Below are 23,618 nucleotides of genomic sequence, written 5' to 3'. Positions count from 1 at the left end.
GCTCAGCTTTTCCAAGGAGACAGCTAAACTGGTTTAATATAAATACATTCAGTAAAACCATTATGAACGCCCATGTGGCCACAGTTTAAATCAGGCTTCACTAAAACTAGTCAGAAATGGCATAAAATTAAATCAAAGAAGACAACCTGTATTAGAGGAGTCTTCTGTCACATTTACTTGAGTAAATCAGTGCAAACCTTCATTTGCATATTTTCTGTTGTGTCTGCCCTTCTGCTCTGCACTAAGCACAGTAAAATCCTGTTCTAAGAAGACACAGTAGAGGCCAGAAGCTGTTTTGTTTATACCAGCTCTTTAAAGATTATTGAATTTCTAGTCTCCTTGATGAAGTGTGCTGTTGTATAAGCCCATGTGTCTCAGTAAGTAATAAGCACTGAAAGAAAAAGACTCAGAAAAAGCAGCAGTCTCAGTATTTCTGACTTTTTTCCCCAAATGAAGGGAGAAAATAGTGGACACTTACCCATGACCTCCTGGGCTTCAAGCAGGAAGAGGTCACTCCAGGGCCCACACCCTGCAGAGTTCAGCACACACACCCTGATAATCAGGTCTTTGAGAGGATTCCACATGGTGAGATTGGCTTTTGTGTCCTGCACGATCATCTCCCCCTGAGTGCAAACGACAACGAACTGTGAACTGTCTTGAAAGGCATCCAATGTAAAACTTCACCTTTAAACCAAAACAGTACCAAACATGGTACTTCACTGGCACTATAACAAGGGCTGGGAATCGTGACTTCTTGGTCTTTATTGCCTGAGATTTGGGCTGCTGTCTTGGATTTCTCTCCCTAAAAATTGCTAGCAGTTTCCCAAGGAATAAGGAAGATAGAAGGTTTAATAATTTCTTCCTTTGAGGTCCTCCCATGCACGTTGCTATAGAAATAAGGGTTTCTCCTGCTATTAAAAGATATACCTCCTTCTTGTGGTTTACTGTAAAGCATCTGGTGGTTTTAATCCAGGGGAGAAATCTGTTTGTCTGTTTTAACTTGCTGACCAAATCCTGAATTGCTTCTGAATTTCAGCCCAAATTTTCACTTATGATAGCAAGGTCAACATATTTTCAGCACTTTTACAGACCTTATTCATACGGCAAAACCATGAATATTTGGCTGCCACCACTGACACATAGTAAATTCAATGAGAACGCAAAATACCATAACTGAAAGTCAGTGATGCTGACCTGGTGTGAAATGGGTCATACAAAATAGGAAATAATTCTTTTTTCCCTCTAGCTGTCTACTATTACAGGCTTGCTCTTCATTAATAAGCACTGGGTAAACACTTATTAGGAAGTTAGAAACCATAAGAAATGCTGTGAACTTCAAAGGCTGATAGATACCTGGGAAAGGTCCATGCCAAAGAACAAATGAAAGGCCTTCTACCCTGTCAGGGTCCTTTCAACTCCCTAAGTATTGTAAATAAAGCTAAAGAATCCACAACCTTCTTTCTGTGATTTACAGCACAACTCATTCACTTGTTAAATACACCTTTGCTGCTAGGATTTGGAAAGCCAAGGCCCAGTCACAGGAGGCAGAAAGCCCACATCCTGTACTGTCTGAGCTGGACAGCCCAGAAAGAGACAGACAGAGACAAAGTGGACTCTCTCTATGTTGTCCTGCTTGTGCAAGGAATGGCAGAGAACTGGTCTGTCTGCAGATGAACATTCAAGTGAAGGAATTTTGAATATGCCAGGAAGGAGGAAATAGTCCTACATCTTGAAGTCAAATACTGAGGCATTCCCTAAAGTCAGAATACATCTATTTACACAAAAGCGATGTCAGCAATCCATACCAATCCTGGTATGGATGGGGGACCTTAATGCCTAGAAAATTTAGTACAAACCTTCTGTAATTCTGTGTTCAATGGCTCAGTACCTTCTCAATCTGTTACCTGAGTTACATTATCCTGAATCCATTCCAGTCTGTATCCCAGGACATTTTCTTGCAGCACATCTGGAGCCACACCTTCCCACTCCAAAATTAGATCAGGATCTCTTTGAATAACATGGATGTTTTGAGGGGTGCTGTTTGGAGCTGAAAGCAGAGAACAGAACACCATCACTTGTGCAGGAAAATAAGGCACTATTCACAATGAAAATGGCAGTTTCACCCTCTTTCCTGAGATCATCCAGAAAGAAGAGGGTGTGAGGGAAGAGAACAACTTCTGCAAAACCACCAGCACTCTGTGTGTGGTTTCAAGTGGAGAAGACAGGTCAGCACCCCTCACTTCTCTCAAGATCCCACGAATGTCACAGAGCAGAAGCCCCGTGGCTGGGTAAACCCCTGTACCACACATAAATGCTGCTAACCACATTTGGCTGTGCATTATTGTTTTGCTCTAGGAGACCCTCAGAGTGGATGAGCAATCTAACAGCATAATGCTTCCCACACTGCAGAAGCAGCAAGGAGTTAATGACATTTATAATTGTCTCTTTTTCAGGTTCAGAACTGCTGTCCTGTTCTTGTCTCCTGTTTCTTACCAAGCTCCAGGGTCTGGAAATAAACCCTGTCAGTGAAAGGGGAGCTGCCCATCTCATTGCTGCACTGCACACGGACGCTGTAGTTGGTGGAATGCTTCAGGCCTTGCACAGTGTAGGAGAAGGGTGGCACTGGGGTGATTTCAGTGGACACCTCCTGGCCATCTGGTGACTCAGCTACCTGCGCCAACAGTGAAACAAGATGACTGTTACCATAAGCAATATGACTAACATGTCCACATGGATAAAAATTCATTTAATTGTCAGTTTAGGAATGTGTAAGAATAGATATAGCACCAGTGGTGCTTAAAATACTGAAATGGGAGTTGTCAAACTAAGAATCATGAAGTGACATCACTTGGGCAGTACAGAAATTTTCCAACAGATGAAAAATTTGGTTCCATATTTTCAAACAGTTCCTTCCCTATGTTACAATTTCTATAGTTGATTATTATTCCTTTAAAGAAAACTAAATGTGCTTGTCACTTTGAGTGGTAGCAGCCAGCTTCTGAGGCTTGTTTAAATCTGGGCAATGAAAACCAGTAGAGCAACTTGCCTGTTGCCTACTGTCACCTTTTGCCAAACTCTTTTTTTCCAGATGTTTGTATATTTTCAATTTTGTAGTGGATGAGAGGTATGGTAGACATAGGTGACTTGGTTCAACTAACTTGTTTCAAATTAAACTGGAAAGAAACTTCTTAACACTCCTGCATCCCTTCTTTTTCTTGTTTCCAAATCTGAGCTTTAGAGCAGCAAGAATGTTAATTTAAATCTGATATCACCGTGTGCTTTTAATGCACAGACACAGTGAATGTTCCTACTTTTGTCCTAACAATAGCAGAAATCACTGCATAACTCCCAGGCTCAGACTTTCTCTTCAAGTGCATACAAAATAGCAACGCAGAGAGTAAAAGCAAGATGTACTGACAAAAGCAAAAAAAGTCATATGGACTTTATGTATTTTTATGTGGCAGACTTTCTTCCTTTCTCACTGCCCTTCTGCTCACTCTCACATACACTTTTGGCACACTGGTTTATTTGACTGGTAGAAAGGAAGAATCTCAAGTTTCCTGAATAGAAAAGCATATTGTTGTCATTATCACTGTCGTCCGCAGCACGGAAAAAACAAGACAACTATTTTGTTAAACCCTGTCTGCTGGATGATGTATTTCTGTTCAACACTCCCAAGAGCTCATGCATCTGCCCCTTTCACACCCTGGAACTTGGCTTCTGTTAGCAGTCAGACAACACTGCCATTCCCTGCCCTGTCCCCAGAAGCAATCTGCTTGTCAGAACACAGTGCTCCTGGGGCACTGCTGCCATGCCCGAGTGCCAGAACAGCACAGCAAACTCCCAATCCCCCTTCTCTTTCTGGGAGACTCCCAGCAGAAGTGCAATCACAAAGAGGCAGGAACATGTGTATTTTCACATGGAAATGTAGGTCAATGCCTCACACAGAATCTCTCAATGTGGGAGTCAGAGGAAGCACAGTTTTCTGACAGTGCAGGGTCATTGCCAAGTTATCCCGCTCCCAGACTCAAATGCAGGAACTCTGTCCTCCCCAAATAGAATAGAAAAGTCTTAGAAAAGGGGTGAGAGACTGCTGAGTTGACAGAAACTGGGCTGCTCTGATCCAGCCTCTTTTCCACATGTCCCATCCCCCACCCCTGCCCCTGCCAAAAATGAGAGGGAGAACTTAAACCCCAGAATGATTAGCATTGCAGCGTGCAAGCCAGAGAGAATAGGCTGTTCCAGCTCAAGATAACTGGCATTGTAAAACAGAGGAAGAAAAGTATTTTCAACTGCAAAAAAGAACAGAAGCAGCAACAAAACCCACAAACCAGGGCCAGCTGCATTCAGGAGTTCTTTCTGCCAGTGAGCTGAAACTAAATTATGATTTCCTTTACTACTGAAATATAATAAACAGCAGAGCATGAAACCTCTGGTTTCTCCCCAAATAAAAATAGGACTACAAGTAAATTAGCTAGACTGCTTCCAGCATACCTTAAGTTTATAATCCTCCTCTGCGTAGTTGGTAACACTGCACAGAAATTCCACTCCAGCTCATAATGCTGCTGTAATCAGGTAGGGAAAGCACAGGGGCCTGACAAATAAATCCACAGGGAATGTGCCTGGTTGTGTTTGCACAGCCTGCTTTGGGTATCACCATTTATTTTCGCACTGGGTTACCTGCTCTTTGATCTGATTCTACAGCTAAGTATGCAATGATAGAAACTAACTCTGCCTGAGCTTGGACACATACCATTGTTTTCAGGAAATTCAAGAAGCAGACCAGCTTTTCACAGATGTGGACTACGCTGGACCTAGCAGAGCTACAGAATAGTATCAAGTGTGATTTTCTGGGAAGAACTGGTCTTTGACAATAGAAAACCAATCAAGATTTAGAGACAGGACTTAAATTTGCTCTGAAACATGCAAATAGGTCTTATCTTGTATCAAAAAGCTCAATCTGCCTCTTGCCTCCATCATTCCTACCTTTCCTGTACCACATCCTATAATTTGCAAGCTCCTCATCCCTTGGATTCATTGGTATGTCTGAATTCCTGCCCTTCTTCTGGCATCCCACAGCACAGGCCTGATTTGGAGTGGGACTCACAGGCACCTGCCCTGGTACAAGCTACCATGGGCCACTGCTCCATGCAGAAAGGGTGAGCACAGCTCACCCAGGGCACTTCCCACAGAGTGCTGCATGCTTCATGTGTGCTGCAGTGTAGTAACCTCCATGGAGTAGCTGCCACAAAGCAACTGATAACCAGCTGGCCTGGAGAACGTGGCCAGTCTTTAACACTTAACTTCTGAGCATGAAGTTCATGACCTGCTCTTTGGCACCTATGAGTTGCCTCCTGTTAAGTTCTTATGTTTTAAGGCTGTGAAGTAAGAATTGGAACACTGCTAAAAAGTTGGGAGAGCAAACAATAGCCCAGGAAATGTGGCTTAAGTAAGTCCTATTATTTATGCAGGACAGGGCACAACCCAGAGAGGCCATACCTGAAGAGTGCAAGAATGGAGAGGTGCACGGCCATCAAATCCTGGCACCCAGACCACGCTGGCATTGCTGCTGGTGACTTGGCTTACAGTTACATTGAGAGGTGGGAGAGGCATGGCTAGAAAGGAAACAAAGAGACCTTTCAGTGTACACAGAACTGAGCAGGTATTCACGTGGAAATGGAAGAGGCCTGAGGCTAAAAATTACGCAATGAAATCACTACCAGAAATGTGGTAAAATATCACATCTTTAGAGAGTGTCCCAGACTTGTTGTGAATGAAACTATTAATTTAACATTGGACAAGCTATTGTCAGCCATTCATCATTGTCCATCAATGCACACAGGAAGTGGTTGATCTCTTTGATAGCAATGCCAGTGTGTGATGTTTACACCTTTCCTACTCAGCTCTCTTTCCTTCCCCCTCCATCGCAGGGCATGACTCAGCCCTGCACACAGCTGCCTGTGGACCCACATTGTGAACTAAATCAGGGCTTTAAAATCCCACCTCAGTTCTCAGTCCAGCCTTTGACACCAGCTCTGCCAGCACCGGGTGGAGGTGGCTTGCTGTAGTGACCTGAATACCCTGGAGCTGGATTTGCTGTAGACCTCTTTGTGCTTCCTCCAGGTGTCCACTGCAAACTCCCACTGAAACACCCTGGGACAGAGCCTGGACTGAAAACTGCCTCCTCAGGCTTGGGACAAATAAACTGCATTTTACAGAGGGGAAATTCAAGCCAAAAGGAGTGTCTGTCACACTGCCACACGTGGTTGATACCACTACACAAATTAAGGGCAGAGCCAGGAACAAAATCAAGATTCCAAGACTGGACAGTCAATCAGATGCTCACGCTTCCTACCACCACAGAACAACATCAAACTGTTTGGCTTCCTTTCAGGATCTTTGATGTTTCCCTTTGACTTCTCCTTTCCTTTTTTTTCCTTTTCACTGTAATTCTGCATAGTTAATTCCTATCCTTCTGGTCACCATCTCTTTTTCACCTCTGAGTTTTCATTCTGGCACTTCACTCCTGACAAAATTAGCAGCTTCATGAATACTAACTTCTCCCCTGACCTTTCTCATTTTAAAAAATTGCACACTGATGCTTGTAATAGTTTCCCTGCAGCACCTCAACAAATTGTACCCTCAGGAGTCCTCTTTCAGAAACCCATCCTCAGGACAAGGCCCTGCCTGCAGATTGAATTTTCCATGCCTCCTGAGTTGTATCCCTCAGAAAGCAGCAATAGAAAAGCAATTGCAAGCCAGGATTTCTCCAGCTGCATCTTCTACCCTGCCAGAGCACTTTGTGTTCACCGCACCAAGGACAACCACAATACTGCTGCCCTCAGCATATCCACAGGGCCATCTTGCAAGAGAAATGCAGAGCCCAAACACTTGGGTCTCTGCAGAGGGCCTGGAGGAGACAAATAGATGGTGACACAGATTAACCCTATAAAGCCTTTGTTAATTGGTTAACCAGTTACCAGGACCTGGGGGCAGGGCCTGGCACCTAGATAAGGACAGGGAGTGTGGATAGGGGGTGGGGCAGGAGACTAAGGGTCTGGGATAGAAGCTGGTCAATGAGTTATTAGTTAACTTAAGACTTTCCTGCATCTTTGTTTCATTCTCTTTTGATGTTTTGTGTTCAGGTCTGTAAGCTCTTTAAGGGGAAAAAATCCTGCTGTTACTGCTTACTGGGTATTGCTGAAACATTGTCCATAACTCAAGTTTTTGCAGACACACCTGTAACTTCTGGGTTTAGCAACGCGTACTTTTCAACACAGGATGGCAGGCTCAAAGGAGATATGTGCTGTGCCACCAGCGAGAATAACCAACTGCTAACACAGCCCCTGTGTGAAGGAGACAGTGCCTGAGGAGGGCTGGCTTGCTAGCACCTTCCCCTAACTCTGCAAGCAAGGGCCAGATGCATTGTCCCATCATCTCTTGGGAAAAAACTGTGGGCGGCTGTTTCCTGTTGTGCTCTGAAACACGGGATACAACCCTAAAAGTGTTAGCTGCACACATAAAGGAGAGAAAGCCTGTCAGAAAACAGGACCTTGAGTGTTAACATAAGAGAGTTAGCTTCCTCTGTGCTTAGAGAGTGGCTGAACAATGGGGCTTTGTAATGGCTGGGGACTGTGGGCTACAATAACAGTAATTTTCTGCTTGGAGTACACCCAGCACATTGTGGGCACCTCAGAGAATAGATAATGAACAACAACAGGAGCAAATAGGAAGAAATGTTAACAGTTTGTCAACGTCCTAGCAAAAATATTTGCCTCTGGAAACACAGAAGAAACCAATTGTTTAATAAATTGTAGAAAGATTTAAGAGTCCTCATAAGCAGATGGGTTTGTATAAGAGAGGAAGGTCCTGAATATGCATGCAAAGACAACTACTTCCAGAAGTAACTTCATTGAATTCTGCATGTTCATAGGATCAAGAACTAAATAAACATTATCTGGGCCTGCCCTATTTCTGCTATGAAGGAGCTTTGTTTTAATTTTAACAGGGCTACACTAGATCTTCGAAGCTTTTCTATTTAGAAAAGCCTCATCACTTAGGTAAATTTATAACTACTTCTTTAGACATAACTTTTATGACTACAGACATAACTTTTATGACTACTGGACTTGCTATTCAAAACCTCAATTTTTGTCTCTGGGACATGCCACACACTGGTGCAATGTTAGCTGAGTGACTTAAGCTTGCTCCTTCTCAGATCTAGAACGCATGTGTGTGACCCAAGTGTGCGATGGAAATATGTCCCTCCTAAATAGGCTCTGTGGATTAATTAGCTGATGATCCCTGAAGAACACTTTTCAGCTAAACATGATTGCTAGGAAATTAGAGAATTCTGAGGTCTTTACCCCTTCATCTTATTAATGGTTAAAAAAATAATAATCTGTATTAACATTAAAAACTTCAAAAGCTTGTTTATGCTAAATGTTTTTTCAAATTATGGCTTGACAAGATTTTTTAAAGTGTAATAGCTTTGTGAACTAAATTCTATCCCAGGATAAAATATCCATAGAAGATATATTCTACAATAACTAACTGCACTGTGTAGACAAGCCTTTAAGGCAACAACTCCAAATGGTTTTAAATTAAGTTATAAATCTTACTAGTGCAACGTACTGCATTCTTGGCATAGCAGTAACCACAATGTCCTGAACATAAACACACTCCAAGAGCAGTAGGTTACAGCTGGATTTCGATCTGCCCTTTAATGAACACGAGCTACTACAACTACAGTACATAAAGGATTGCTTGTTTTTGTGCTGAGCAATAAGCTACCACTTGGAACATATTATTTTTGTGCCATGCCTCTCCTGGAACTGATGATCACGTAATTAAAAGTGCTTTAAAGCATGACTAAAAATTCAAATGCAGAAGCATCTCAACATGAAGAAGAGGGGAAGAGCTGATTGCTCTGATTATCCCTGTTTCAGTTACCTGGAGGAACAGAGGAAATGTCACATCAGCCTGGAGACTTCCAAATGGCAACTGATCACACACAGGCTAGGAATTATTTGTTTTCAATGAGCTTTTAAAGAGCAAATAATTTAAAAAATAAAATTCATAAACCCAGTGTGGATAAGCAGACCTTACTGGCCACTGGTGATCACCTTCCTTGACTTTTTTCAGCATCTAATGTGATGCTAATAAAAGCAAGCACAAGTAATGGCCTCTTTAGCTCTAACAAGACCCATCTATTCCCAAGAGGGAAAGACTTCCCTGCTACAAATTTATATCAGCTTCATCTCTCACAAACAACTTAATAGCCCCAGCTCTCTCCTTTTCAAGGAAAGGCTATCATTTGACATCACATTTCCACTCCTGAATCAGATGTGGATTGATTCTTTTCAACAGCCTGGGATACGGCCCTGCATAGGAAGTGGGAAGTGCTGTTGGAACCAAAGCATTGTTTCGACTGCTGAGAGCTCCAGCCGGTGCTGGCAGCCTTGAGGCAACTCCTTGCATTAAGGAGCTCTACTTTCCCTCCCCAGAGAGCAATCCAAGGCCCTTGCCCAGTCTCTGGCACCCAGTCTCTCACCTTTAATTTGAACAGTGGCAGTCCGAGATGAAGACAATCCCTTTACGTTGTGAGCTTCGCAGGAGAAAACTGTGCTTTGATTAATACCTGTAGATCAGCCAAGAAAAGGAAAGGAAACACAAATAGCTGTATAATCCATCTTCAACCTTCAGCAGAATTTCAGTTATTCGTAACATCCAGCTGAAGTAGTACAGGCAGTTGGAGGGGGGAGCTGGGTGCCAATCAAAGGCATGCAGATTTCAATGTAATTAATGTGCTAAGCACATTTTTAATGGTGGGGTGGGGAGTGTGGCAAAGCAGAAAAGCTTTCTTGGAAGTGTCTGAAAGCACTGGAAAGGAAGATTTTGTCAGGACAGCAGCTCATAGTGCTCAGGTAGTAGAGGTCTGCTTCTCAGATTCTGGTGAGCCTCTTTGGAGCAAGGATTGTGCTGGACTGTGAGCTCACACAAAGCCCAATGCTTTGGGCCTCAGCCTCCACCTGAGCAACATTCATCTTCCCAGTGGGCTGTAAGCCCAGGAAAACTTTTAGTCAGATGCTGCCTATTTCTAGTCAATGCTCACCTGTCCCTCACTTTGCATCAGACTTCTGAAGACACACAAAGGAAGTGGAGGTTAAATGCTACTGCAGCTGCACTGAAACACTTTCCAGGGGTATTACAAGTTAGAATGTCTTCTGTGAGCATCCATCCATCCTATGGCATCGTGGCATGATGTCTGTCTCCCCCAGGACACATACAGATATTGTAAATTAATTGGAATTGAGATAGATTTGCAAGGCTGCCTGGAGAACTGTGTCCAGCAACTACTGTAACGGGGCTTGGCCCTCAGTTGCCTTAAAAGGCTCTATCTGAGAAAAGTTAAAGATTGGCTCACTGTGGGCACAGACTTTATGAAGGAAAAACATTTCAGAGCTGCACAGAGCAGCTTGCACAGTCTCTGACCTTTGACTCATCTCCCAAGCCTGAGACTAACAGCATTGCAAAGAAGGTGAACTGGGAGAGAGGAGGCAGTGCTATTCTCATCCCTGTGAACCAGAGGAACGTGCTGCCAACAGGCTGAAGGCCAGGCAGCACAGCAGAGCAGCACCTGATGTGGTAGGCCTGTCCCAAGACAGAACCTAACACAGCCCTGCCCTGAGGAAAATACAAAATACACCACAAACCAGGAACTGCGTGTTCCCTAGCACCATGCCAGCACTGCTTTCCAAATACAACATTGCTGAACCTTCTAAATGCTTGCTTTCTGGCCATGTATTTTGTTACTATTTTCTTCAGTGTGATACTTTCCTCAGCTAGCAATGCTTGCTTTCTTACCAACTGCCTCTTTTGACATGCTCTGGTAATCCAACCATGCAGGTGGTGTCCTGCTAATGTTTTAAGTTGCAAAGACAAGATATGTCCAAGGGACACCCCAAAGTGCACTGAAAGAGGGTGGGCCCAAGGAGCATCCCAAAGAACACTGGAAGCAAATAAAGGTGCTGAAGACACTTAATAAATAAAATAGCAATTCATTTAGAGAATCACTAGGAACAGACGTCTTTTTCAGGCTTCCAAGCCACTGCCCCATAACAACAGATATTTTGTGAGGCACTGTGGGATGAGTTAGTGGAGGAGGGGTGACATGTTTTATTGTCTTTCTCCTCTTGACTATCCATCTTTTCAGTTTCCATTTCAACAGGCAGATTATATCATAAGGGAGCAGTTTTCATTTCCAACTTAGAACAGCATTGGCGGCTACATAAGAGCAGGAGCAGATGATTAAAACCATTTCAAATCACAAATCATGTTTTGATTTTTGAATAAAAAAGGTTCTATGAAAAGCCTGAATAAGACTGGACAGCTCAAAGGATGGCCAAAGACATACAAAAACTCACCCTGGATGTAGCTGTATTAACACTGATAAAGAGGCCCTAGAGACAACTGTTAGTTGTAAAACCTTTTCTTTCTAAATAACCAGTTAAACTTTGGGTCAGGGGTGTTGAGAATACCAAAACAGCAGCAAAGAGAAAACATAACACAAGGCTGTTGGACAACTAACTACAGTGAAGTTACCTGTAAGAGGTAACTGCAAGAATAGCTGCAGTCAGTTCTAGGTAGAGAAACATCGCCCTTTTCTGAAAGTGGTCTGAAGAGAGGCCCTAACACCTCCTGGCTCCTGAGTTTTTCTTCTGACTCTGCTGGGGAAAGCTCTGCTCTGGGGCAAACCTCGGTCTTGAAGGGCATCAACCAGCCCATTTCAGCACTGATACAATCACTCTTGAAGAATCAATTACATGAGGCAGTCAGATTTCAATGATAAGAGCACCCAGCAAGCCTGCAAGAACAGAGATGGGGGTGGGTAAGAGGGGGGAAAGCAGTGTGTGCACAGAGGGAGGGGATGGCATCTGTTACGTGTGAATGCTTGGAGAGTTCCAAGTGAAATGGCACCAACAGAGTCACTTCATATAACCATGAACACCCTCCACGAGGTGGAACAAGAGGCACCCAATGCATCATCTGTTCAATAGCACCTTCAACAAGAGTGCCAGCACATCCAAACTCTGTAAGAGCCTGTGTGCCTCAAGCCAGCAGAAAACACACTGGGCAACCACCACCCCTCGAGATAATCTTTGTACGTGATCGTGACCACTCAACCTTTAATGCAGAGTTAAACACCATTCCCACACTATGTGGCTACCCAACATACAGAGCTCTTCTCCTCTTCTGATGCTCCAAGTGATCCCCTGCAGTGGCAGCAGCCTTACCTGACACATTTAAGATGGAGGGAGAGACATCTGGAAGCCCCACTCTAGAATCTCCCATCCACCAGACAATTGTCACTGGTTCAGGGGGACCAACAGCAGCACAGGCCATATGAAATGGAGCATTAGGGGACACGGACACATCCTCAGGTTCCACAGTAAAGTAGGGCACACCTGGAAAAGCAACAGACAAGTGACAATAACTGGAGCAACTGCCTGTTGTTTATTTCCATTAACACTGGACATCCATCTGTCCTGCTGCTAGGCTGAATCCGACGCCCTCCAAGCCCTTCACAAAAACCAAGGGTCAGATATGCTTCATCACCTCAGGGCATGACACCTAAGTGTGCTACTACTGGAAGTCAGAGAGAAAGAGTGCTTGCTTCCCACAATGCCTTTGAAAAACCACTTTCAATTACAAGACTCCCCTATGAAAGGGCTTTTAGTGGTAGTATTTTCTCAATTTTTCAGCTGGAGAGATTGAAGTTTAAAGAGGCAACAGTCAATAACTTTAGTGGTGGCAGACACCACTTTAAAAGACAGCTAATCCAGCTACAGATACTTCTTGCCATGCATTAAAAACTGAAGCTTGAGAAAGTGTTGAACTACCGGCTTTAACAAACGCATGAATGAGGAAAGAATCCCCGCGGTGAGAGACTGGGAGCATTTACAATGCTCCCTCTGCAGCCTAATTGAATGGAGACGCCTTCCAGCACACTCTGACACCACGACTACTGGGCTGCCTCGGAGTCAGGGGTAATTTGTTTCAGAGCTGAAGGCTATCCATGGACACAGCTCTCTCAGTAATTATCTGCTCCCCACCATGGAAAGACTCCTGGTTGGTACAACAGGTATCAGATTAGGCCCACGGGGAGCAGAACGCAGTTGCAATGCTGCAAAGCTACCTCAGGTCATCTCTAAGTGGCAATAGCTGACTGTAATTCCACACATCAAGAGATGTGGTTCCTCTCATGGGCAATGTCAAAACTCTAGTGGTTTCAGTGCTCCAAACCAGCAGCACAAATTTCACCAGCCATCAGCAGCAGTGCTGACCATGCAGGACAGCCAGTATGTACTTCTGGTGATTGGTGGAAGAGCTGAAGACCCAGAGAAATGTTCAGATCCCTTCTATACAGAAATCTTTGTGTCTCAAACACTGCTGCTACCAACAGCACTTACTCCGACCAAAATCAGGTATTCTCAGCTGGAAAAAGCATGTTCTGGAAGCTGCTGATCTGTTTCCTCAAATAAACAAAGGAACTGACAATATTGTGCACTCACATGCTGAAACTATTCTGTCTGTCCCTGGCCAAAGATGACAGGCCCAAGCACTTCCATCAGCAGGCAATTAATACAGGCACCTAAATAGGGATTTAGAAGCCTAACACTTGACATTTTCCCCAAGCTACAGCCAAAAGTGCTTTCCTCAGTCTTTTGCTGACTGTCCAGTCACGTTCACATCTTTCAGGTAGCAGCTCCTTCGTGCCTTCCTTGCCTCCTTCCCTTAGTGTAGTAAGTAAATGAACAGATTAAAACAGGTCTAAACCCAAGTCTCTTGAGGAATGACAGTACCTATCTGTGCAAAGGCTAATGTTCAGGACAGGTATATCCATTATCATGGCATACTGCTTGTTTTTGCTGACATATTCTACTTCATTTTTTTATTGCATGCATACATAAGCAATAAAAATGAGTAAGCTTTTGAGATACCAGCTGCAACACCTCTGCCTGCTTTGTCCTCCAAGGAAGATTAGAAGGGAAAATAATCACCAATCCTGTGAGCAGGATCCCTGCCTCCTGTCCATTTGTCATGACACCCAAGGTAAACTTTCAGGAAGATCCTGCCCAGCTTGGCAGGTTTTCTCACTTTGGTAGCAGCTAAACAGAGCAGACAAGACCACAATTAAAAACTTTCATAGTTGAGGGAGTGCAGCTGACTCATCCAGCTGAGGAACTCGCACTGCCCCCGTCCGTATGTTACCTGGACAGCTCGCTGCCTGTGACACATTTAGCCTCCCAGTTCCTGGTACGAGGTGAATGTCAGCACATCCCTTTCACAGAAGCCCCATGGAGGCACTGAGCAGCCAGCAGCCATGAAATCAACAGAAAAACAAGGAAATGATCCCACCAATTCCCCTCTTCCAAGCCAGCATCCAACCTTTAGGGCTGATTTTTGTGTACAGCTCAGTTTTGAGACAGTGTTGGTTCAGGGGAATGTGTCCACACGGGTGTGGCTTGGTCTCTGACTGTAGCCACAATGGGGGCTGGCAGCCCCAGGAACAGCCACACAGTCAGAGGTGTAATTTCAGACAGAAAGTTCTGTAAGAAACACGATCCGTTTTTTAACACTCCACAGTGTGCTTCAGATCACCTCTCCAGCCATCAAACACTATCATGTTCTCAGTAAGGCCAGAGACTCGTTTCTAAACCAGGAAACAGGTTCAAAACAATTTTGGTTTTGTAAATTCTGAGAAGTGTTTAATAAGATCAAACATTTTTATTACAAAGACAGTTCAAATACCATTGCTAGAAAATCTGGCAGATACAGACTACCTAAGAAGATATTACACAGCATAGAAATCCAGTCAAGCTCATTTAAAGTTAGGTCACCAATAGTCCACATTTGTTTGTGTCCCACACTGAAGCATGTCAGCACTGAAGGCTGCAAATCACCAGAGTAAAGATCCTCTCTCAGTCAGAGGACAGCTGTTATCGACAGAGCAACCACTGCCACACAAAGCTGGCACATCCCAGGAAGAAACACACACAGATAACAGCAAAGGTGGGTCTGATATCCCAGGTGCTTTCTTATGCTAAGAGCTGACACATTTTTTAACTCCACCCCTTATCACTACTTGTTACTTTTTAATTATATCCACCAACTCCCTTTACACATGCCCAGGTCAAGTTTAACTACCTTCTGCCATACTTGTTTTTCTCATAAAGGCAACTTGTTGCATTTTTTTCACTTCTGCTGTCAGCTTTGGCCTTCGTTCTCAACACACTCCACCTTACCTAACTGCAGCTGGTTTTTTGTGACTTTGATACTTTTTGCCTGTGCAGTCCAGAAGGGCCGCACGCTTATTTCAGACAGCTTGGCACGCTGAGCTACCCAATCACTCCTAACGCACCCACCACACAAATGCAGCCACCTCTGGAGCAGACCGTGGTAATTGGATAGAAATAAAAACTCCGCACGAGAGAGTGTTTTAAGCTGTAAACAATGTTCTCCAGATGAAACTACACCTGAAAACTTAGGTGGACAAAAGCCTGGGATTATAGAAGGCAGAATGTGTTACTTTTCTTGTGAGAGCTGCTATGAATGTTCCCATGCTCTGAGTGAGCAAGACCTTTGCTGTAAAATACCCAGATCACATCACCTCCCACAACACCCTCCCTGCTCCCCACTGTCTAGGGCTGTCAATTCAGCTGTGCCCCAAAATGTTACCAAACACATACAAAAAACTACTTCTTGCTGCAAATGCATTGCTCTTGTCAACTTCTTCACCAAATACTAAGCCATCCTATGACTACTGGCTTGTAACAGAGGATCTAACAGAACCATGGCTCAAGGGAAATGAAACTAGAGAAAGTAAGAAGCCACCAATCCCCACTGCCTTGGGTGATTTTTAGCAGCCATGTAGAAGCCATTCTTATCAGACAACCCCAGACACAAAAGCGCCACATGGAGCAGCCACAGCTATGAAGTGCTGATGTACAGCACTCCTCGCAGAACTCACAACTGCGTTAAAACTGTACCTTGCCCACAAAGACTTGTTTGGCTGACACGCAGAAGCAGACTGTGACCCTGCTTAGAGAAGTGGGTTGGACCAGATGAACCCCGTGGATCCCTCTCAACCTGAACTATTCACCATTCTGTGAATTATTTAGAGATGACCGCAACAATGGATTTAAAAGCTGGAAAGAAATGTGCTTGCACAAAAAGATCTTGTTTCCTAACATGCCAAAATAAAACCAGAAGGCAATGAACGGACAGCTCTGCTCATTGAAGCAGTTCTCCTAGTTCTTCTGCTCTGTAGGATTTCCCTGCAATGAGCAGCAATGGTTCAGAGCCAAGAAGCCTGTCACTGGAGCAATCTGCTCTCACCACTTCGACCTAGAGCATACTGGTGGGTCAGCCGTGAAAGGAAACCAGCACTACTACTCCTCCTTACCTTCCACTATGAGCCACACTTGTTGTGATTCTTCCTTCTTCCCCCCGTTCTCAACCTGGCACCAGTACTTCCCAGAATCTGTCCGCTCGACGGATTTCAAGCTGAAAAAAGTCAAAAGCCATATCGATATTTTATGTGGATAAAGCATGTTTTTGCCCCAAAGGACCCTCCAGTGTTTGGCAAACCAGATGCATGGAAAACACCCACTGAGACACAGCCAGCTCTGGGGAGGAGATCAACAGCCAGCCAGCACAAAGCACATGGCAAAACAGCAGAGATGGGAGGCTCCTCTCTAAAGTGGGTGGAGAAAGTCCTTGCAGAGCAGACAGTCTTCCTCCAAAACATCCTCGCAGAAAATCAGTCATCTGTGTCCTCTGAGGATAGGAAGGGGTCATCTCCATCCTGAATCATGACTCTAGCTAGCCTTCAAGTGTGACAGCTTGGCCTATAACATCTGACCTAGCAGGAAACTCCACACTGCAAACCTCCAGCGAGCTTGAGTGCTTTGCCTCAGGTGACAGGACTGGCAACAGCCTCATACAGGAAGAGATGGGTCAGAAAAGGGTCCCCCTTGCCTCAACTGTGCTCAGCACTATCCTGATCCCAAGAGCAGCTCACGCTGCAAAACTCCTTGGGCCTCCCAGTTTGTGATTTCAAGGGGTTATGCTGGTGCATGCTGAGCAAGGGCAGAATTTGGTACCAAAGCAACGAGGTCTCAGCCACCAAAGGCACCAGTGCCTCGGAGAGCCCGTCAGGGCAGCCGTGCTGCCTGCTCCCCGCAGGCCGTGCAGCCGTGCGTCCGCTGCCATGCAGGGATCCTGCGCAGAGCTGATGCCCACCTTTCTAAGGCTAGCAGTCCTCCTCGGAGAAGGGGAAGGATGTCTCAGGAAGGAAGACAGAAAGGGGAGAGTGTTTGCCGAAATGCACAAAATGGACTCCCTACAGCCCAGTTTTCAGAGCTGGACCTTCAAATGGCATCAGCTGTCCTGCCCGTGTTCTGAAACACAGTGATCACATCAGAGAGTCACACGGGGGTGGTAGAAATTATCTCTTTAGGAGAAGAAAGGAAAAAGGAGAAAGAGATTCAGATACAGCCAGATTTAGCACCCTAACTTATCTCTGGTGCTGCAGAGAGAGTTCTCAGCAGAGTAAAACAAGAGGCAAGAAAGGAGGTCAGAATGATATTGTGAAGGACAGAGTTAACTAGTGGAACTGGGGGGAAGTAAACACTATAGTTTCAAGACAAACTGTTTCCACAACAAAATGTTATGCAATAGTTTTACTGTGCACAGATGTTTTTTCCTAACAAAATGTTTCTTACAGACAAGCTTTAACAAAAAGACTTTTAGTTGGTGGAATTGGAGACCCTGTGCAGTGTCAATCCAAGAAATGTAACAGGAGATGAAGCCAGAGCTCAGGGAAGAGTGATTCTCAGTCAGTCAACAGTTTTGAGCTCTCATGGTGTTGGTATGTTCACTTGTACAAGCTCTTTTAATGCATAAAAAAGACAGAGCAGAACCTTGGGTCTTGTTTATCTCAGTACTTCCAGAACTAGCTGACATCCCTCTTCTGCTGAAATAAAAGTGCAGAGATCTGTTTTGCACAAGAGTTTCATGCCTCTGAATGGATCAGGACTGATATCATGTAGTGTAAATGTAATAGGAATAAACTAGGCTTCATTGTAAAATGAATCAGGGATGGTTCAGAGGACAAACACTCCTCCCCAAAGAAAGGAAGGGTATGAAGTCCTGGAAGTATCATTTCAACCAACAATCCTCACCCTTTAGGCAGATTGACAGCTCAAGAGAGAGAGAGTAAGAGAACAGGATGAGTACAAGAGAGAAAACCTATTTATACTGCAGCATGGCAGAACAAGATGAACAAACAAAGCAAGACCATCCTTTCACCTTGAAGTCACGTCTCAAGCATCACAAGCATTAGCAAAGCACCTGTCCCCACAGTAGTCAGAAAACCAATATGGTTCTAGTGGATAAAATCTCAGCGCTCAGTGGCTTCAGTTCTGCTCTCAGTTATGCCCTTGCCACACAGTGAACTGCAGACCTAAGGACTCTGCCCCACTGAGGGCACTGCAGTTGCAGAGATATAGCTGACAGCAGAAAACTGTGCAATAGTTTCCATGTTATTCTTCTTTCTCTGCATCTGCTGTACCTGAGAAAGCCGATCCAGTGTTCTTCATCTACTGGAATGTACACCTGGTCTACGCTTTGCACCACTGCTCCGTCCTTGATCCACAACATCTCGGGATCTTCCATTCCCTCGAGGCTGCAATTTAGTTTCACGGGTTGACCCTGGGACACCTTTAATTTGATTGGAGGTCCTGTAAATTTCATACCTAAAAAAAAAATACTACTCCGCCCCACCCCCAGAAGAAGGGGGGTTGGAGTACAGCAAATTACTCTAGGTTGGTGGTCTGGAATTACATACCCTACCAGCACACGCTGCAGAGGAGTGTGTTAGTCTCAGCACTGCTCTACTATGTCTGCTAAGCAAATGCAAGCACTGAAAGCACAATTTCTGGAGAAAAGTGCTGGTTCAGTGTGTACATGGGGATTTTTTCAACTTGTGTAACAGCAGGGTGATGTTCTGCAGAGCAGTGCCCAAGCAGAGACGCACAGAAACTCCGGGCGCTTCGCCATGTCAGTGATCCAGCAGTGCTAACTGCATCTGTTCAACACGCTACCACACCTCCCTCTTTTCCCCAGGCCTGGATCCAAGCTGTGGTGTTCTTGTGCTGCTGAGAAAACATCGTGCTTGCTCCACTGTATGCATTTGCAAAGAGCGTGGATATGAGAAAGAATCAATTATGTTTTGTTATTCAGCATACACTGTTCTCCTGCCTTACAGAGAGCTTCTCTACAATTTGCAAAACCCATGAAAGCAAAGCCTATTCCACAGCATACCTCACTGAGGAGCAGAACTGTTAGAGAACAGATATTTCTGTTGCGTGATGTGGGCGTGTGCTGAACGAACTGCCTGGAGGACCCTCCAGTCCAGCCAAAGGACCACACTGTACCCAGAGCTACACCACTGCCATCCCAAAGCAGCAGGGCCAGAGCTGGTGAAGCTGCTCAGGTTTACATGGACACAGAAGCGATCAGAATTTGGCCCGGAGCACTGTTACGTGTGTGGGTGGACGGGGAGTGTTTCCCTCAAGCAGAAACGAATGTATGGAATTTGCTGCCATGAGAAGACACGGAAGCCAACTATCTAAGCACATTTAAGAAAGACAGGCATATAAAGGAGGAACGAGAAGATCAAAGGAGACCGTGGGAAAGCAGGAAGGTAGAAAATAAATGTAAAGTTAGTTTTGTTAGGGAGAGTGGCTATTTCCTATGCAGTGGCACAGGACTGACAGACCAGAACTGGTCTAGCCTAGTCCAGTATTACGCCCTGGCAGTGGACTCCACATCCTTCAGAAAAAAAATTACTCCATCACTCTTGCCTGGCCACGTATCACAGTACATTACAACTTCACCCAGTTCACTGGCTGGTCAGCTTCTCACAGGATGCCTTGCTACCCACAGAGACAGTCAGAAAGTGCTCCTTAGTGAGCAGCTCTGTTGCTCTCAAACTCTGTTAGAGCCTTACCGGCAACCCAACACAGATTTCGGATCTGCCACTTCCCTTCTTGCTAAAATGCCACCCTCCCACAGCCATGAGGGCACCATCTCACAGGGCAGAGGAGCAGCAGAGGAACTCACAGCATGGTTGTTACAGCTGGGAGAAGGGGAGCCAGCACTGTGGGACCAGCCAGCGCCCTGCCACCAGCAGCCTGTACCCAGATGAGTACCAGCAGTCTAGGAGAAAACCCAGAACACAGGCAGAAGGTCTTTATTCCTTTCCTTAATGAGATTCCCCAGCTGGTTTCCCGACACTCAGTCTTTTGCCTTTCTGTCTGCTGTTACTCATTTAAAAAATTCACGGAGAGCACTGGAAATGGGCAAGCTGATCACTTGAGTTTAGTTGCTACAGCTTATTTGCTGGGCTAAGGATTTGATCACCTTGGGTGAGGATGACCTAACCTCGCATTACTTAACTCAAACGTGACACAAACTACATGTCCCAGTGCATGCCAGAAAGCATCCTCCCTTTCACCACTCACAGCACTGGAATACAACATGGAAGCTCCATAGCAGCTCTCTCTGTGTTACAGAAAACTGATATAGCCAGGCTGCTACACATGCACAAACTGAGAGACATTTTCATTGCAGGTGCCTTCATGGAAAATCAAACTACTCAGCATCCTTCAGACGGCCCTGCTGAAAGAGTTAGCCATAAATTAAACCAGGAAATATTGTTAGAGATCCTACATGGTTTTCAGTTAGCAGAGGAATCAATGATGTAGGAAATTAACATACAGTACAAGTGTCCAGTCAGAGTTGTCCATATTGTCCAAGTATAATCCCTCCATCATTTCAACCGAAATGAAGAATTACAGATCAGTATTTTTAATAACTTCACAGGTCAATAATGCAGTTTTGGCTGCAGCATCTCTTCCTGCAGGTATCAGGAAGAATCACATAGGAGGCAAATAGGAATTTTAATTTCTACCTATTCTTCGTTTTACTCTCCCACTCACTATTTCTCATCTGACAACATTCTTGATTCAACTGTGCAAGAAGTAATTTCATCCAAATAGGTTCCCCCAAGCCTACCTGTAAGAGCTGCAGATTGTGAAATGAATAGATAGGAAATATTTTAAATGTCTTATCAAGCAATTGTCTGAATTGACAGCAAGTGAACACATTAGCTGTCAAAATACATGACACATCTGTTTGTTTGTTTTTTAAACTTGCTACCTCTGAATATTTTAATTCCTAGGAACAGAATATGTTTTTTGTGATGTTGGGAGTGGAGAGAGAGGAAGACGTCTGCTCATGCATGCCAGGGTAAAGGTTTTTTGCTCCTCAGATTCCTTAGGACGCTGATCTAGCGATCCAGCCTGTGCCACAGCCTCCCCAGCCCGTGTCACTGCACGGCTGCACGCACGGCGCGGAGCCCAAACTCCCGCTCAACTCGGCAGGAGGCTGGCCGGGGCGCCGAGACGCTCCAGCACGCTGCCTTTCCCTGCCGACCGGGGGCTGAAACTTCGGAAAATGAGTTCATGAGGGGAAAAAAACCAACAAAAGCCACTCAGGAATGCGTTAGCGCCCGGCTTTCCTAGGCGCCGGCCCGCGCTAGGCACATAGCAGTGCAATGCCTCCGCCAGCACCGGGAGGATTACTCGCTACTCCACTCGCAGCAGGCGAGGCTCGCACAGCCCGGGCTCCCCGCCGGCTCCCGAGCGCCACGTCGCTGGCCCCACAAACGCGGCGGAGACGCCCGTGCCCGGCCGGGAGGGGCAAAATGCGCCGGGCCCGACCCCACCTGTGGCTGCCCGAGGCCCCGCGGCCGCCGCACCGGGCGGACCAGGAGCCCCGGCGCCGCGCCCGGCCGCTCCTGCCCGGCGACCCTCAGCGGGTACCGACACTCGTAGAGCTGGCGGAGCGGGAGCTGCCGGCGGGGAGACTCGGCCCGGCGGCCGGAGCCGTGCCCCGCAGCCCCTCCCCGCCGCACCCGGGGTCTCGGGGGGCAGTGCCCCGCCGCCACCGGGCTGTCAGCCCCGCTCACCTGCCACGGCAGCGACGTCCCGGAGTGCCGCAGCCCAGAGTCCCAGCACGAGGAGCCGCGAGATCGCCATGCTCCGCTTCAGCTCCATCTCTCCCGCACCACCATCCTCCCCCCTGTTCCCGGCGCCGCGGGGGGCTCCCACCGCCCGTGCAGGCGGCGGCGGCGGCGACAGCGGCTGGGGCAGCTCCGCGTCGCCGCCCGATACCGGGCTCGCCCGGGAGGCTACGGGGACGCTCAAACTTCTGGCTCCGGCCGGGGCGAGCCTCGGGAGAACCTGCTGCGGGGCGACGGCGCGGATCGGTGGGGTCGAGTCGGGTCGGGTCCGCTCCGGTCCGGTCGCCGCCGCCGGGCGATCTCCCCCTGCCGGCTTGGCCGCCGCGTCGCCACTCTGCGGGTCGCTCCGTCCGTCCGTCCGTCCCTGCCCAGCCGCCGCCGCCTCCTTCAGGAAATGGCGCTCTCGGGCGGTCACCGCGCGCTGTGCTCCCCCTCTGACATCACATCATGAATATGCATGAGCCTGGCGCCCACCGCCCCCGAAGCGGCGAATCACCGCGCCCGCCGCCCCCGCTCCGCCGCCCCGGGACGGGACCGGGGCTCCGAGCCCCCGGGAGGGCGGGACGGGATGGGGCGGGGCGGGGCGGGAGCGGCTGAGGGCGAGGAGGTGTGTGGAGGCGGCGCCCCCCGAGGGCTGCTCCGCCGGGCGGCCTGGTTTGCCAAGCGCCGGGAGCGGGTGACCCACATCCGCGGGAGCTGCCGGCACACCGGTCATCCCCCATCCCACATGTGGCCCCGCTGGAGCCCCAGGGCACCATCCAGCCCCCCAAGGAGGAGGGCTTGGGGCCACCACCGGGACTCAGCCCCCCAAGCCGAGGCTCTGCCGGGATGAGCAGAGCCCCGCCTCATGCACGCAGCACCCCCAGCCCCATCTCCCTCGGCCGGCCCTCTCCAGCTCCTTGCTTCGGCCGCACTCTGCTCACCGTTCGGCCCCTCGCTCCCGGGATGTCGGTCACCCCATCCCGGCAGCTGAGCTGTGCAGGAGCACCGGCAAGGTGAAGGGATCCACCCGTGCCCTTCAAGCAGGATCGGCTCGGCCTTGACCATTTTTCCACTAGCAGAAAAGTAGGGAGAGAGCTTAGGAGGCAGATCTCTGCTGCCACAGGGTTAGTAGAACGGCGTGGAAAAAGTGACTTACAAATAGGTTTTTTAAAAATCTGGCGCTGCCTTTTCGTAGGAGTTACGGTGAGAATCTGGGTTGAAAGGCGCCATAAGGAGCGATATCGTTACAACACGGTGCAGCTCTTAGCTCTGCCACAGCCATCGGCGTGCAGCACTTGCCCAGCAGCTCCTGCAACGCTGGAAACCTGGCTAAACGGAGGAGTGCAGGGAAACTGCGTTATCCCCAGGAGGGGGAAGGAGAAACTGAGGCACAACTAGCTCATATAATTCCATTCCACACTCTAATCTTCACTCTCCCCCCCCCCCCCCCCCTAGATATAAATTGTTCTCATGGTTCGTCCGT

The 23,618-nt window shown here is 46.9% G+C and overlaps 1 protein-coding gene across 3 annotated transcripts in view; it reads right to left on the bottom strand.

Annotated features, from left to right (window-relative positions):
• TYRO3 (TYRO3 protein tyrosine kinase) overlaps window positions 1-22,650 on the bottom strand; it is a 41,528-nt gene extending 18,878 nt beyond the window's left edge. Inside the window, exons 1-9 of one of the 3 annotated variants that reach the window (XM_041399640.1) lie at window positions 22,100-22,650; window positions 18,638-18,821; window positions 16,469-16,569; window positions 12,297-12,467; window positions 9,554-9,640; window positions 5,500-5,615; window positions 2,494-2,671; window positions 1,905-2,047; window positions 479-623 (exon numbers count right to left, since the gene is read on the bottom strand). In XM_041399640.1, coding sequence (XP_041255574.1) covers window positions 479-623; window positions 1,905-2,047; window positions 2,494-2,671; window positions 5,500-5,615; window positions 9,554-9,640; window positions 12,297-12,467; window positions 16,469-16,569; window positions 18,638-18,821; window positions 22,100-22,187 — 1,213 coding nt within the window. In that variant the 5' untranslated portion in view covers window positions 22,188-22,650. Of the gene's footprint in view, window positions 1-478; window positions 624-1,904; window positions 2,048-2,493; window positions 2,672-5,499; window positions 5,616-9,553; window positions 9,641-12,296; window positions 12,468-16,468; window positions 16,570-17,307; window positions 17,466-18,637; window positions 18,836-22,099 lie in introns of those variants that run through there. The other 2 variants (XM_041399650.1, XM_041399659.1) reach the window with 2 other exon arrangements.
• Window positions 22,651-23,618: the final 968 nt, after the last annotated feature.

This window comes from Onychostruthus taczanowskii, unplaced genomic scaffold, assembly GCF_017590055.1.
Source record: "Onychostruthus taczanowskii isolate IOZ18803 unplaced genomic scaffold, ASM1759005v1 scaffold1, whole genome shotgun sequence".
NCBI classification, from domain to species: domain Eukaryota; kingdom Metazoa; phylum Chordata; class Aves; order Passeriformes; family Passeridae; genus Onychostruthus; species Onychostruthus taczanowskii.
Note: the sequence above shows the minus strand (reverse complement) of the source record. Positions and strands in the feature narration are given on the sequence as shown.